The sequence below is a fragment of the Mesocricetus auratus genome, unplaced genomic scaffold (assembly GCF_017639785.1).
Source record: "Mesocricetus auratus isolate SY011 unplaced genomic scaffold, BCM_Maur_2.0 Super-Scaffold_100038, whole genome shotgun sequence".
Classification (NCBI taxonomy): Eukaryota; Metazoa; Chordata; class Mammalia; order Rodentia; family Cricetidae; genus Mesocricetus; species Mesocricetus auratus.
Window position 1 is genome coordinate 11,363,974 of NW_024429216.1, and position 14,518 is coordinate 11,378,491.

Genomic DNA, 14,518 nt, shown 5'->3' on the forward strand with positions numbered 1-14,518 from the left:
ACTCACAGAGTCACACTCTGGGCGTCTCTGCCCTTGTCCTGCTCGCTCTGCCGTTTGGGCTCCTGGGCGAGGCTGCGTGTAAGTGGCCGGATGGGATAGTAGTGTGTTCTGTGCGGCTGGGGCGTGGGGTGGGGGAGGGCCGGACCGTAACTGTGCGGCTGCTCCTACGTGACACGGAGCGACTGACTGTGATAAACGTGCCTCCTCCCCGGTTCCCACTCTTCGCCAGGGCTCGCCCCTCCTGTTCTCTCTTCCACGCTGGCCCCGCCCCTCCAGCACCCCAGGCTGCCAGCGCCTGTCACCTCTTCCAGAGCTCAGACGGGCGGGCGAGCCTGGGCAGCTGTGGCTGGAGAACAGACTGGGAGATTGGGAGCTGGGACTGGGCTCAGGTAAGGGGTCCCCATCAACCCCTGCACTGGACTATCTCTCTCTCTCTCTCTCTCTCTCTCTCTCTCTCTCTCTCTCTCTCTCTCTCTCTCTCTCTCTCTCTCTCTCTCTCTCTCTCTGCCTTTCTGCCCGGTCTTTCCCTCCAAGGCTCCAGAGGGGCTTGATTTCTGCTGTCTCCCGTTCTCTGTCTCTCCCTGCTCACTTCCTTTGGTCTCCGAGCCCACATTTTTGTCTCTGCCCTTTGGTCTCTGTGATCTCTTACTGCGTCTGTCTCATTGTCCCTGAGTCTTTGTGTTTTCATCCTCTGTCTCCGACGCTGCCGCCCCCCCCCCCATCCGGGTCTGAGATTCCCTCTTGAAACCCTGCTTTCCGTCGAGGTTGGAAGGATTTTGGGAGTTATTTAGCATGCTAAAGTCAGACACCCAGGCTCTGATTTCCCAGTGTTTGGATGCTGGGGGAACGCTCTCTCTCTGACTCTGGGCTTTATGTATCCGAAGCCAGGAAAGTTTTAGAAGGTGGGTTCCTATCTCATTTAAAAACATTTTGGGTTGGGAGAATGGGAACTCAAGTGGTCGTTTCAAGTTCCCTTCTAGACTTGACTGACAGTTTCTGTACACACACACACACACACACACACACACACACACACACACACACACACACACCAGAAGGTCCCAGGTTCCCGAGTCTCGCAGGTCTAGCCTCTGGTGACACAGACGCTTCTGCCCGTCACAGCTCTGGGGCAACAGGTCCCTCAGCAAACACCCCTCCCTTCCACCTCGGCTGCCTCAGCAACACTTAGGAGGGCCTGGGAATCGCTTAGCTGATCCCGGCTCCACTTAACCTCTGGAGGCCGCGCCTCGTGCGGCCCCACCCCAAACCCTCACGTGCGGAAATGGGGGTGGGCTCAGACTCTGTGCATCTGGCAGGTGAGCACTGACTGAGGCTGGTGTTGATTCTGCCCCGGGACCCTCCAACCCAGCTGCCCCCGGGTGGCCCGGCTCCATCACCCCTCAAGGATGCCCCTGCGGCCTCGGCTTCTGCTCCTGTGTCTGTGGGGGCTGCTGCTCCAGCAGGCGGAGGTGAGGATCTAGAGACACCCGCGGTCTGGGGGGGGGGGTTAAACCTTCCCCTACCTCAAAGAGAGTTCTGAGGCTGCAGTCTGGTGGTTTCTACTGACACCTTCCCCCGACAAGTCCTCCTGGTGGGGCCCAGCCTCCGCCCTCCTCTGGGGCTCCGAAGAGTTTGTCATCTCTCATCTATGAGATCCCTTGCGGTTTTCTAGGCCCCCCAATTCCATCTAAAAGATTTCTGAGCCACCCGTGAGTCCTGTGTAAAACGGACAACCCCTCTACATCTCTAACACGGGTGCTTCTGGCCCTTCCCAAGCGAGCTTGCTGCCTGGGAGGGGATTGCTCCGGGGCGAGCTTGCTGCCAGGGAGGGGATGTCCCGGGGCGAGGTTGCTGCCTGGGAGCTGATTGTCCCGGGGCGAGCTTGCTGCCAGGGAGGGGATTGTCCCGGGGCGAGGTTGCTGCCTGGGAGCTGATTGTCCCGGGGCGAGCTTGCTGCCAGGGAGGGGATTGCCCCGGGGGCGAGCTTGCTGCCAGGGAGGGGATTGTCCCGGGGGCGAGCTTGCTGCCAGGGAGGGGATTGTCCCGGGGGCGAGCTCGCTGCCAGGGAGGGGATTGTCCCGGGGCGGGGTCCTCTCTTCCCTTTCTCTCAGACAGACTCAGAGGGGCAGACGACGGGGGAGCTGTACCAGCGTTGGGAGCGCTATGCCCGGGAGTGCGAGGAGACCCTGACGGCTGCAGATCCTCCCTCAGGTGTCCCTAGAGGGCTGGGCGAGCAGGAGGGAGGGGCTGCGAGACAGAGGGGGCGGTTTCCGAGGACGTTTGGGCTGGGGTTTGGCTCGGGCAGGCGTTTGGGACTCACTCTGGCTGGATTCAGTTGAATAGAAGAATCCTAGTCCCAGTGCTCGGCAGGTAGAGGCAGGCGGATCTTTGGGAGTTCGAGGCCAGCCGAGTCTACCGGGCGAGTTCCAGGGCGGGGAGGTGGGATGGGCCGTGGGCGGAGCCTGCACCACAAAGGGCGGGGTTTGGGTGGAGTTTGATAATTAAGCTCGTAGTTGAGCATACTGATGCAGGACTGGGCTTTATTTGATGGGAGGAGCCTGCGGTAACTGGTGGGGTGGATGGGCTTGAGGTCTGGTAAGAGGAGTTTGTGGCCTCTAAGGGGATAGCATCCTGTAGGTGTGGAAGAAAGGAAACCTGGGACCGCCCCTCCCTCCAGCCTCTGGCTCTGCTGCCCTCTCCCCCAGGCATGGTCTGTAACGGGTCCTTTGATATGTACGTCTGCTGGGACTACACGGCCGCCAACACCACTGCCCAGGCGTCCTGCCCCTGGTATCTGCCCTGGTACCGCCACGGTGAGGCGCTTCCCGAACCCCTCATCCCGGACTCCACATTTGGGCAACTCGCCCTCCTGCTCCTGTCTGCCAAGCCTGCCCGTCAAGCCTGGTGTTTCCTAATGTCTGTGCCCCTGGGCTCTGTCACGCAATTCTTAATTGATTGTGTGGCTGTGCGGATGCGCGTCCTAGGAAATGCGACGATAAGAAATCAATTTACAAGCCGGGCGGTGGTGGCACACGCCTTTAATCCCAGCACTCGGGAGGCAGAGGCAGGCGGATCTCTGTAAGTTCGAGGCTGGGCTGGACCGACAGCCTCCAAAACAATACAGAGAAACCCTGTCTCATAAAAATCAAAAAAAAAAAAAAAAAGAAATCAATTTACAGTAATCCTTTCACCTTGTGGGTCGCAGGAGCTACCAACTCCTCCAGGGACCAGGCTGGCCTGGAGCTCATGGCAATCCTCCTGCCTCAGCCTCCCAGTTGTCAAGATTACGGTGGTGAAGCACTACGCACCTCTCTCTCTGACCCCCCCTTATGCTCCCCTAGTGGCTGCAGGCTACGTTTTCCGCCAGTGTGGCAGTGACGGCCAGTGGGGGCCCTGGAGAGATCACACTCAGTGTGAGAATCCAGAGAAGAACGGGGCCTTTCAGGTGAGAAGAGGTGCTAAGGTGTCCAGGGAGAGTGGCGAGGTCACCTCACCTCAGGAGCTGCTCAAGTGACACGGGGCTCCGTCACCGTAGCGTGTTGGCCTTTCTCTGTTAGCTTGAGTTTTTCCGTGGGGAGGTCAAGAGGAGGCAACCCCCATTAACGTCAGACATCGTTCTTTGTTTGTTTATTTTCAAGACAGGGTTTCTCTGTAGCTTTGGAGGCTGTCCTGGAACTCGCTCTGTAGACCAGGCTGGCCTCGAACTCACAGAGATCCTTCTGCCTCTGCCTCCCGAGTGGTGGGATTAAAGGTGTGCCCAACCAATGCCCTGCTGTCAGACATCTTTTTTTTTAAAGTCCTTGTGTATGTGTGTGTGTGTGAGAGAGAGAGAGAAAGAGAGAAAGTGTGTGTGTGTGTATGTGAGCATGTGTGAATGTCCATGCACATATGTGCACCATAGTATGTGGAGTTGCAAGGACACCTTTGTGTATTTGGTTTTTTAATATTTATTTTTATTTTATGTTTTGCCTGCACATATATCTGTGTGAGAATGCCATAAATGCTGGAACTGGAGTTACAGACAGTTGTGAGCTGCCACGTGGGTGCTGGGAATTGAACCCAGGTCCTCTGGAAGAGCAGCCAGTGCTCTTAACCACTGAGCCATCTCTCCAGCCCCGTGTACTTTCCACCTTTCTGGGGATTCCAGGGATTGAACTCAGGTCACCAGGTTTGTGCGGCAAGGGCCTTTACCTGCTGAGCCATTTTCCCATCGTGTGTGTCTGTGTGTGTGTGTGTATGTGTGTGTGTGTGCTCGTGTGCTTGCGCAAGTGCATGCATGGTGATTTTGAGACAGGATCTCATTGTGTAGTTCTGACTGTCCTGGAACTCACTCTGTAGACCAGGCTGGCCTCAAACTCACAGAGATCCGCCTGCCTCTGCCTCCCGAGTGCTTGGATTAAAGCCACCATGTCCGGCTTTGCCATTGTTTTAAAAAAAAAGTCATTTTATTGCTTTTAATTATGAGTGTGTAATCCCAGCACTCAGGCAGGTAAATGGATCTGCAAGCTGGAAACCAGCATGGTCTATATGGTGAGCAACAGGTCAACCAAGGCTGGTGGATCTCTGTGAGTTCAAGACCGGCCTGGTCTACAAGAGCTAGTTCCAGGACAGCCTCCAAAGCCACAGAGAAAAAAAAAGTGTGTGTGTGAGTGTGTGTGTGCATACACACCTGCTCGTGTGTGTGTGTGTGTGTGTGTGTGTGTGTGTGTGTTAATGTGCACATCCAGCCTTGGAAGTGAAGGATGGAGTCAACCCCACTTAAAGAAGTGAAAACAGTTCTTCAAGGAGAAAATCAGGGTGCTTCAGTCTTGGAGAGCAGAACGAAGGGGCACTTTCCCCAGAGGAGAAATGGCTGTGGGGGGAGGGAGAAGGCGCACTGGGCAGCCCTGCCTCCTACTCGGGATCAGCTGGAAGAGTTCAATCTTCTCATGCCTTCTCCATCCGCACCAGGACCAAAGGCTGATCCTGGAGCGCCTGCAGGTTGTGTATACCGTGGGCTACTCCCTGTCCCTGGGCACTCTGCTGCTAGCCCTGCTCATCCTAAGTTTGTTCAGGTGTGACCCCGCCCCCCCAGCCCCGCGTGATGGGGTGGAGACACGGGCCTCAGTTTACTTACGTGCTGAGTTGGGAGATGGGGTGGTTCTGGGGGAAGGGCCGGAGGAGGGTGGTTGGAGGGACTCTGAGGACAGCTCTCCAGGGACTCCCAGCCCTTTTGTCTCTCAAATCCCCCAGGCGGCTGCACTGCACTCGAAATTACATCCACATGAACGTGTTCTTGTCTTTCATGCTTCGGGCGGTGGCCATCCTCACCCGGGACCGGCTGCTGCCTACCCTGGGTCCCTACCCTGGGGACCGGACCCTTACCCTGCGGAACCAGGTACTCCATCTCCTTCTTCCTAGTGGGACCAAGACGTTCCCCATCTGCGTCCACACCTTTCCTCACCACTATACACTGAGGGCACGGGAGCAGGATGAGACGAAGAAACTGATGGGGGGGTTTGGAAGGTACCAGTTCAGTCCTGGATACGGGGAATTGAGACACGCAGGGGAGTGACCAGAGGTGTAAAAATGGGACTGCGGAGCCGGGTGTTAGTGGCGCACGCCTTTAATCCCAGCACTCGGGAGGCAGAGGCAGGCGGATCTCTGTGAGTTCGAGGCCAGCCTGGTCTACAGAGTGAGCTCCAGGACAGACTCCAAAGCCACAGAGAAACCCTGTCTCGAAAATAAAATGGGACTGCAGTAATTGTTGGGGGAGGTGTGAGGGTCTAGCGGTAGAGCCCGGTCCAGTACGGGGAAAATGAAAGAAAGATTAAGAACCACCGGGGAAGGGGGGGTGGGGACATGGCTCAGCGGTTAAGAACACTGACTGGTCTTCCGGAGGTCCTGAGTTCAATTCCCGGCAACCACATGGTGGCTCCCAACCACCTTGAATGAGATCTGCTGGCAATAAATAAATAAAATATTAAAAAAAGAACCACCCAGGACCAGAGAAGATGGTTCAGTGGTTATGAGCACCGACCAGTCTTGCAGAGGACCCTGGTGTGAGCTCACAACCATCTGTAGCTCCAGTTCGAGGGCATCCGATGCTCTCTCCCGACCAGCATGCCACACAAGGCACCTCTCTCTGCACACTGAACATCAACAGGAAGGACATCTAGATGGCTTGATGCTAACACGCCCGAGGACTTGAGTTCAAACCCCCAGAACCCACACGGTGGACAAAGAGAACCAACTCCCAAAAGGTCTCTGGTCACATAGCTTGGCATTTAGTTTGGGGGAGGGGTTGAGACAGGGTCTCTCTGTGTAACCCTAGCCATCCTGGAACTCACTCTGTAGACCAGGCTGGCCTCTGCCTCCCCAGTGCTGGGATTAAAGGCCTATGCCACCACTACTGGGCAACATTTAAAGTTTTTATTTTATGTGTGTGGGAGAGTTTGCCTACATATATGCGTTATGCATGTAGGTGCACCACATGCATGTCTGGTGCCCCCAGAGGCCAGAAAAGCATGAGGATCTGGAGTTACAGAGAGTTGTGAGCATGACAGATCTGGAGTTACAGAGAGTTGTGAGCATGACAGATCTGGAGTTACAGAGAGTTGTGAGCTACACTGTGGGTGCTCAGGATCCAACCTGGGTCCTCTGGAAGAGCAGCCAGTGCTCTTTTTTTTTTTTTTTTTTGGTTTCTCTGCATTGTTTTGGAGGCTGTCCTGGAACTCACTCTGTAGACCAGGCTGGCGTCAAACTCACAGAGATCCACCTGCCTCTGCCTCCCAAGTGCTGGGATTAAAGGCTCTCGTCACCAACGCCCAGCATGAGTTCAGTTCTTACGAGCTATTGTGACAAAGGCTACTTATTGGGATTCTAAGGGTAGTCCACTGTGGTGACAAAACAGAAAATGCCATTTGTTAAGGGTATCAGTGTGGGAAAGTGCCTAAGGGTGAGGTAAACTGTCCGCCGGGGACCCAGAGTAAAACATTTTGGTTGTGAGCCTCGCCTTTAACGGCTGAGCCGTCTCTCCAGCCGGAGTAAAACATTTGAAAGCAAGAAGGAGGTGGAGATGAGCCCTGCCTGGTCAGGAAGTCCTGGAGTCCCCGTTATGTGGGAATCTAAGCAGAATGGGCATTTTAAGGTCCGGTTGGGCTACAGAGCAAGTTCAAGGACAACCTGGACAATTTAGTGAGAGCCTGACTCTGACTCAGAGAGAAGAGAAATGGAGTGTGACTCAGTGGTAGAGCCCCTGACTGTAATCCCTCAGTGAGGGGCTGGGGGCATGACTCGGTGGCGTAGCATCTGCTTAACAAGCAGGAATCCCTAGGTTCAAGTACTATGACCACATACACAAAGCAATACACACAAATTATAAAATAGACAAGGCTGCTGGGGGAAAGGCTTGCCAATTCCTCCCTGCCTTGACTTCCCTTGTCTGATGGCTCCCTAGGCCCTAGCCGCCTGCCGCACGGCCCAGATCGTGACCCAGTACTGCGTGGGTGCCAACTACACTTGGCTGCTGGTAGAGGGTGTATACCTGCACCATCTGCTGGTGATCGTGGGAGGCTCGGAAAAGGGCCACTTCCGCTGCTACCTGCTTCTTGGCTGGGGTGAGCTCTGACTCCGTGCCCTCCAGCCCTCTGCCCAGCCCGGTGCGTCTGGCTCCCCCAGTGCCCCACCGACCCGATCCGTGTTGCCTCCCCTCCCACCCCCCCTCGCTGAGGAATGCCGCGGGTCTTGGGCCTGGAAGGGGCTCGCGTGCGCGCTGACAGCTGCGGCGGGGTGGGGGGCGGGGATCGGGGTCTGCACAGGGGCCCCCGCGCTTTTCGTCATTCCTTGGGTGATCGTCAGGTACCTGCTGGAGAACACGCAGTGAGTTGCAGGGGCTGGGGGCTGGGCCCGGGTTGTGGGCGGAGCTACGTGGGATCTGGGCGGGGAAGGGTGGAAACGTGACCCTGCAGAGAATGTGGGCGGGGTCTAAAGGCGCTAGGCGCTGGGGAAGTAGGAGGTCTTGGAGAGCAGGGTGGGTGGGTCTTAAAGGAATTCGGCGGGCCTTAAAGCGGGTGGACCTGACGAGGGACCCTGCCTGACTGGGTGTGGCAGGGGGTGGGGGGAATCGCGAGTCTCAGTTCTATCCTGCCTCCTCCAGGTGCTGGGAGCGCAACGAGGTCAAAGCCATTTGGTGGATCATTCGCACCCCCATCCTAATAACCATCTTGGTAGGGCCAGCCTCGCCTCCTCCAGGCTGTGCTCAGGGATTTCCCATTCTGGGGAAGTGGAGTGCCAGCCTCCTGTCCCACCCCAGAACCGAACAGCTTCTGGCTCAGTCTCTCTCTCCTCACAGATCAATTTCTTCATCTTCATCCGCATCCTTGGCATCCTTGTGTCAAAACTCAGGACGCGGCAGATGCGCTGCCCGGACTACCGACTGCGGTGAGGGCCGTAGCGGGGGGCAGATGGGGCCGGGCTCAGGGGTTAGGGACGTGGAGACCGCCAACGCCCTGTTTTCCCAGGCTGGCTCGTTCCACGCTGACGCTGGTGCCCCTGCTGGGTGTCCACGAGGTGGTGTTTGCCCCCGTGACGGAGGAACAGGCTGAAGGCACCCTGCGCTTCGCCAAACTGGCCTTCGAAATCTTCCTAAGTTCCTTCCAGGTGCTCAGACGGGGAGCACGGGTTCCACCCTCCCGCCTTGGGCCTTTATTTCCAGTAGGGCACAGTGCCCGAGCAGCCACGGACTGGAGTAGTGAACGCACCCTTGGGATTTCATTCATTCAAACTCGCACGCATGCGTTCATCATGCGTGCGGAGGGGAGAAAAGACATACATAATCAGGGTTGTCCGGGGACCGGTTGGAGCGGGCAGTGGGGATGGTGGTGGAGGTCCCCGACACTGTCTTCGGGTGAGGAACAAAGGACTGTGGGGCGGACTGAGCTGGGGCAGAGTTAGTGTCTGGCACTGGCCAACTTCGGGGCTTCCTTCACCTTTGCGGGAGGCTAGAGAGAGACGAGCCTCAAGGGCAGAATTTAAGGAAGTAGGTCGTTCCAAAACGGAAGGCCAACGCTGATACTACCCTACCCTGACGGACCCCACTGAGCCCCAGCCTTCCCTCGCTAAGATGGGCACAGTACCAGTCTCCCTTGGAAGTACGTGCATCCATTAAGGAAAGCAAAAGCAGATGGAGCTCTCAAGCACCGAGCTACAGCCAGGAGCCACATGGTTGGCTCGCCATGCTGTGGGAGACTCAAGGAGAAACACCCTATGTAAATAGCCAGTCACACGTCTGGGGCAATGATCCAGAATGAGGATCCCTGAGGCCAGAGGCTAGCTGCCGTGATGGAGGGCGCTGAGGTGAGCTTGCCTGTGGCTGCAGAACTACAGGCAAGAGCTGAAAAATAAGAGAGCCAAGTCCCCTTTTTTCCCCATCCTGGAAGAGGAGGTATGTGATTTTAATTAGATTTTGATAGGATTGTAGAAAATCATAAAGAATATCTTTTTTTAGATTTATTTATTTATTATGTAAACAGTGTTCTGTCTGCATGCATGCCTGCAGGCCAGAAGAGGGCGCCAGATCTCATTACAGATGGTTGTGAGCCACCATGTGGTTGCTGGGAATTGAACTCAGGCCCCCTGGAAGAGCAGTCAGTGCTCCTAACCTCTGAGCTATCTCTCCAGCCCCCCAAAATATCTTTTTTATTTGTTTTTGTGTGTTTGTTTGTTTTTCGAGACAGGGTTTTTCTGTGTAGCCTTGGCTGTCCTGGAACTCACTCTGTAGACCAGGCTGGCCTCAAATTTAGAGATCTTCCTGGCTCTCCTTCCTGAGTGCTGGGATTAAAGGCGTGCAACAACACCGACCAGAATAAGGAATATCTCTTTTTAAGGATTTTTAAATTTATTCATGTATTTTATGTATGAGTGCTCTATTTACATGCCTGCAGGCCAGAAGAGGGCATCATATCTCATTACAGATGGTTGTGAGCCACCATGTGGGTGCTGGGAACTGAACTCAGGACCTCTGGAAGAACAGCCAGTGCTCTGAACCTCTGAGCCATCTCTCCAGGCCCCCGTAAGGAATACCTTAATAGCCCATGTTCATTGTTGACTTGAAAGTTAATCAACTGAAGCCAGGTATGGGGACTCAAACCTGTCATCTGTCTCCAGCAGCCAGGTATGGGGACTCAAGCCTGTCATCTGTCTCCAGCTGGCTAAGCATGTGTTCCATTCCTGGGCAAACCTCAAGCCCCAAAATTAATTAAAATCCTCCTGTTTTATTATTTTTCATGTGTTGGAGTGTTAACGACACACGTGTCTGTGTACACATGCATGCAGTGCCCGCAGAGGTCACAAGAGGATGGCTGGGTCGTTTTAGATGGTTGTGGGCCATCCTGTAGGCACTGGGAAAGTGACCCTAGATACTCTGGAAGAGCAGCAAGCACTCTTAATGGCCGAGCGATCTCTACAGCCCTAATTAATGAATTGACTAATATATAGTGCTGTGTAGACCAGGGTGTCCTCAAACTCACAGAGATCTATCTGTCTGGCTCTGCCTCTCGGTGCTGGAACTAAAGGCATGTGCCACCACACCCGGCTAAGCACTATATCTTGCTATCCTGGAACTCAGTCTGTAGACCAGGCTGGCCTCAAACTCACAGAGACCTGCCTGCTTTGGCCTCCCAAGTACTGGGATTAAAGACGTGAGCCACCACCGCCCGGCTCTGCACTACGTCCTTTTAACACACACATACCTCAGTTCTTCCAAGCGTCACCTTCATTTTTCATGACGAAGAAACCGAGGCACACGGCGGTTAAGCAGCCTGTTCCAAATGTGGAAAGCAGGACTTTCTGCCAGGCCCTGTTCTCAGCCCCTGGGCGGGGCACTACAGGGAGCTGGGAGCCAGTGTGCAGGTGCCCTCAGTACCTAGGAGCAGGGGGGCAACAGCCTGGGAACGAAGCAGTACACAGCAGCGATCTGATCTCTCCTCTTCCGGCAGGGATTTCTGGTGAGCGTGCTCTACTGCTTCATCAACAAAGAGGTAGGAGAGGCCGGCCTGCTCGCGCCCCCTGGTGGCCATGCCGGGAACGGCGCCGCCCTGAGCGCCCCACGTTGCAGGTGCAGTCGGAGATCCGCCGGAGCTGGCGCCACCGCGTCCTGCATCTCAGCCTCCGGGATGAGCGTCCCTGTCCGCACGCGGAGCTCGGCCCCCAGGCCCTGCCCTCGCGTTCTGCACCCCGGGAGGTCCCCATCACCGGCAGCACCTTGCCCTCGGGGCCGCTGCACGGGCCTGGAGAGGAGGTCTTGGAAAGTTACTGCTAGGTAACGGGACTCCTGTGTCTGTACAGTTAACACGTATTGAATGCCTACTGTGTAGGGAGGCCACTTGTGAGGATGTGACGCTTCTAATCCATGTTTGAAAGAGGCGGAGCCAACTTGAAGAGCTGGAGGACGAGGTTCCAGGCGAATGGAATACCACGTGAGGATGCCCTGCGAACGGGAAAGATGGAGAAGGGCCTCCGAGCCTCGCCTGGGGACAGCAGGGGCCTGCAGATGGAGAGATGGGCAGGGTGTGGAAACTGGGCTTCCAGCCCAGGTGCACTGAAAATTTCTTCTCATTTTGTGTACGACTGTTCTGCCCGCATGGACGTATGTGCGCCTCGTGCCCGAAGGAAGGCCTTCCCTATGCCTGAAGGGCAGAAGATCCCCTGGGGCTGGAACTCCGTGTCTGCAGCCCGGAGTGCAGCAGAGGTGTCTGTGTCCTCCTGCTCCACAAGGACGGATTATGAGGGGGCAGGTTGTGAACGGGAAGCCCGGTGTGAGGAATGCAGGCGGCTGGACCAGGAGGGAGACCACAGAGCGGTGATGGATTTGCTGAGGGATGCCGGGAGAGGGATCAAAGGAGACTGCTGTGACAAACACGGAGATCAGAGGGCTCTTGGTTTGGGGTGGGAGTGCACCGAACGAAGTTAGGCTGTGGGAGCAGGGTACTGAGGGTTAAATAAGAGCAGGCTTCTGCCGAACCCTGCTGAATCCAGGCAGCCAGCCGCACTGCTGGCAGTTAGGACACACCCTTCCACCCCCCAGAGAGGGCTGGGAGAAGTTCGGGGATGCAGTCTCATTGTGGCTGGTCCACCTGCACACGCACGAACCTCCTCAGCTGGTAGGGGGTGCTGGACTTTCCCCAGAGAGCCCTGCCCCGGAGCCGACACTGCACTCCGCACCTCGGGCTTTGGCTTCCGGTGCAGCTGGAGGCCCTGGTAAATCAAGCCTGAGGATCAGTAGCTTCTTTATGGGGTGGGAGACGCAGCTGGAAAGGGAGGTGACTAGGGAGAGTGTGATGAGTAGGGGTCAGCTGAAGCCACAAGGAAGCATGAACATCACACTGCCACTGTGCCCTAAGGGGATCTTGATTGGAAACTATTTAAGACACACACACACACACACACACACGTTAACGTTGTGTGTATGAGCCTGCTGCCCCTCTAGAAAGGTCACACCGAAAGTGTAAAGCTGGGACACCTATGATCAGTCTGGGCACTTGGTGGCGCGCGCGGGGGGGTGACGTTGAGTTGAAGGTCATCTTGACAGAAAGCAAGTTGAATATTTAAACTTTGTGACACCTTATCTCAAATAAACAGTAAAAGTAGCAGGAGTCAGCTTAGTACATTTCTGAGCTGGGCTGCTGTCCCTGCATTCCCAACTGGTCCCTCTTCTGGGACCCGTATGTTCAGGTGCCCAGGGTTCCATGTAATCACTGCCACACTGCTTAACCCACATCTGGCCGGTGCAGTCCCCGAGGACCTCCACTTTGGCTTTCATCCCTGGAAGGGGCTATTCAAAAGCAACTGAAGGCAGCAGCAGGACTGTCGCACGTTCAAAGTCAGCCTTGCTTACTAAGTTTCAGGACAGTCGAGGCTAAGGTGAGATCATATCTTTCCCCCCAAAATAATCTGGTCAGAAAGCAGTGATGTATATACCTGTAATCCCACCATCTAGGAGCTGAGGCAGGAGCGTTGCGGCAATCTGAGACCAGCCTAGGCTATCCAACAAGACCCAGGGGAGATGGCTCAGGGGCAAAGTGCTGGCTATCCAAGTCCGAGAACTATAGCACTGACTCCTGGCACCTATCTATGTGGAGAGTGACTGAGGAAGCTTCCTATGTGAGTCCGGGCCTCCATACAGGCAGATGTGTGTGCATGTGTCCACACACATGTGAACAGGCCTACATTCCACACATCTGCCTGGGCATCCATATAAATGTGTGTGCATGTGTCCACACACATGTGAACAGGCCCACATTCCACACATCTGCCTGGGCCTCCATATAAATGTGTGTGCATGTGTCCACACACATGTGAACAGGCCCACATTCCACACATCTGCCTGGGCATCCATATAAATGTGTGTGCATGTGTCCACACACATGTGAACATGCATATATACATGCACACACACACACTCCCACATGCAATTAAACAACAAAGCTAGATAAAAGCACCATTTGGGAAGCCAGATGGCCAGGACTGCAGCCTTTGCTGTCTGACAGGCAGGTAAACAGTGTCCATGTCTGCATAGCTGTGCTCAGGGTGACAGGACTGGAGCCTGATCCAGCCCTGCTCCCGGGTGTAAGAACTAGGCTTTAGGGCAGCTGTGTAGACTGAGATTGCCCACCAGCTTGGCTCCATGGCTTAAATTTTCTTACAGTCTGCTTTTTTGAGACAAGGTCTCTCAGTGTAGTCCTGTATAACACAAACACACAGGTGTAAAGCCCCAGCAGCTACACCCAGCTCCCTCTGCGGCTCCCTGGGTCACCACAGAGCGGCTGGCTGTCTTCCTCCCTGGCACTGTCGCCCATGTCCCCCATGAGGAGGAGGAGGCGGCAGGCACTGGCGGGAGACACCACAGAAAGCCCAGCTGAGACACTGGGTACCTCTTGAGGGTCGGGATGCTCCAATCGCAGGTTCTCAGTGCTCCTGGGGCAGAGCTCTCCCCTCACTGGCCCTGCTTCCCCTCAGCCCTGGAGACAGCCTTGAGGAGCATGGGAGAGCAGGAGCCCAGGCTAGCTCCTTTCTGAATCACTTCCAACACAGCCTTTTCTTTTTGAGATGGCCTCACTATGCCTGGCTCATCTGGAATCCACCATGTAGAGCTACGCTGGTCTTGAACTTGTAGCAATCCTCCTGCCTCAGCCTCTCAAGCTGAGGGGATCACAGGCATGCACCACTATGCCTGCCTTCATTTTAATTATTCATTAGGCTGTTTTTGTTGTGTCTTTTCTTTTGAAGACAGGGTCTGACTGAGTAGCCTTGGTTGTCTTGGCACTCACTATGTAGACCAAGCTGGCTTTGAACTTGCCTCCCTCAAGTGCCAGGAATTAAAAGCATGTGCCACTATGACAGGCCATAAAATCTTTGTTTTGTTTGTACAGGGTTTCTCTGTGTAGCTCCTGGTGTTCTGGAACTCATTTTGTAGACCAGGCTGGCCTTGAACCTACAGAGCTCTGCCTGCCTCTGCCTCCCAAGTGCTAAGGTTAAAAGT

At 55.3% G+C, this 14,518-nt stretch overlaps 1 protein-coding gene across 14 annotated transcripts; it reads left to right on the forward strand.

Moving 5' to 3' along the window:
* Positions 1-216: 216 nt before the first annotated feature.
* Gipr (gastric inhibitory polypeptide receptor) lies at positions 217-12,626 on the forward strand. Of its 14 annotated transcripts, none has more exons than XM_040734507.1 (14): positions 217-389; positions 1,317-1,469; positions 2,112-2,211; positions 2,706-2,813; positions 3,342-3,445; positions 4,951-5,054; positions 5,233-5,377; positions 7,439-7,598; positions 7,800-7,860; positions 8,138-8,207; positions 8,333-8,421; positions 8,502-8,640; positions 10,977-11,018; positions 11,096-11,542. In XM_040734507.1, exons 2-14 carry the CDS (start codon positions 1,407-1,409, stop codon positions 11,297-11,299), a joined length of 1,389 nt encoding a protein of 462 aa, XP_040590441.1. In that variant the 5' UTR covers positions 217-389; positions 1,317-1,406; the 3' UTR covers positions 11,300-11,542. The 14 variants fall into 14 exon arrangements, with proteins under 14 accessions (XP_040590441.1, XP_040590438.1, XP_040590440.1 ...); XM_040734502.1 differs by having other exon boundaries at positions 222-389; positions 10,977-11,299; positions 11,401-12,626; XM_040734504.1 differs by having other exon boundaries at positions 4,951-5,377; positions 8,138-8,421; positions 11,096-11,299; positions 11,401-11,538.
* The last annotated feature ends 1,892 nt before the right edge of the window (positions 12,627-14,518 follow it).

Coding starts and splice junctions, on each gene's coding strand:
- Gipr (XM_040734497.1), top strand. CDS start 1,407: ATGCCCCTGCGGCCTCGGCTTCTGCTCCTGTGTCTGTGGGGGCTGCTG. Junction 1,470..2,111: donor TGCTGCTCCAGCAGGCGGAG/GTGAGGATCTAG, acceptor CCTTTCTCTCAG/ACAGACTCAGAGGGGCAGAC. Junction 3,446..4,950: donor AGAAGAACGGGGCCTTTCAG/GTGAGAAGAGGT, acceptor CATCCGCACCAG/GACCAAAGGCTGATCCTGGA.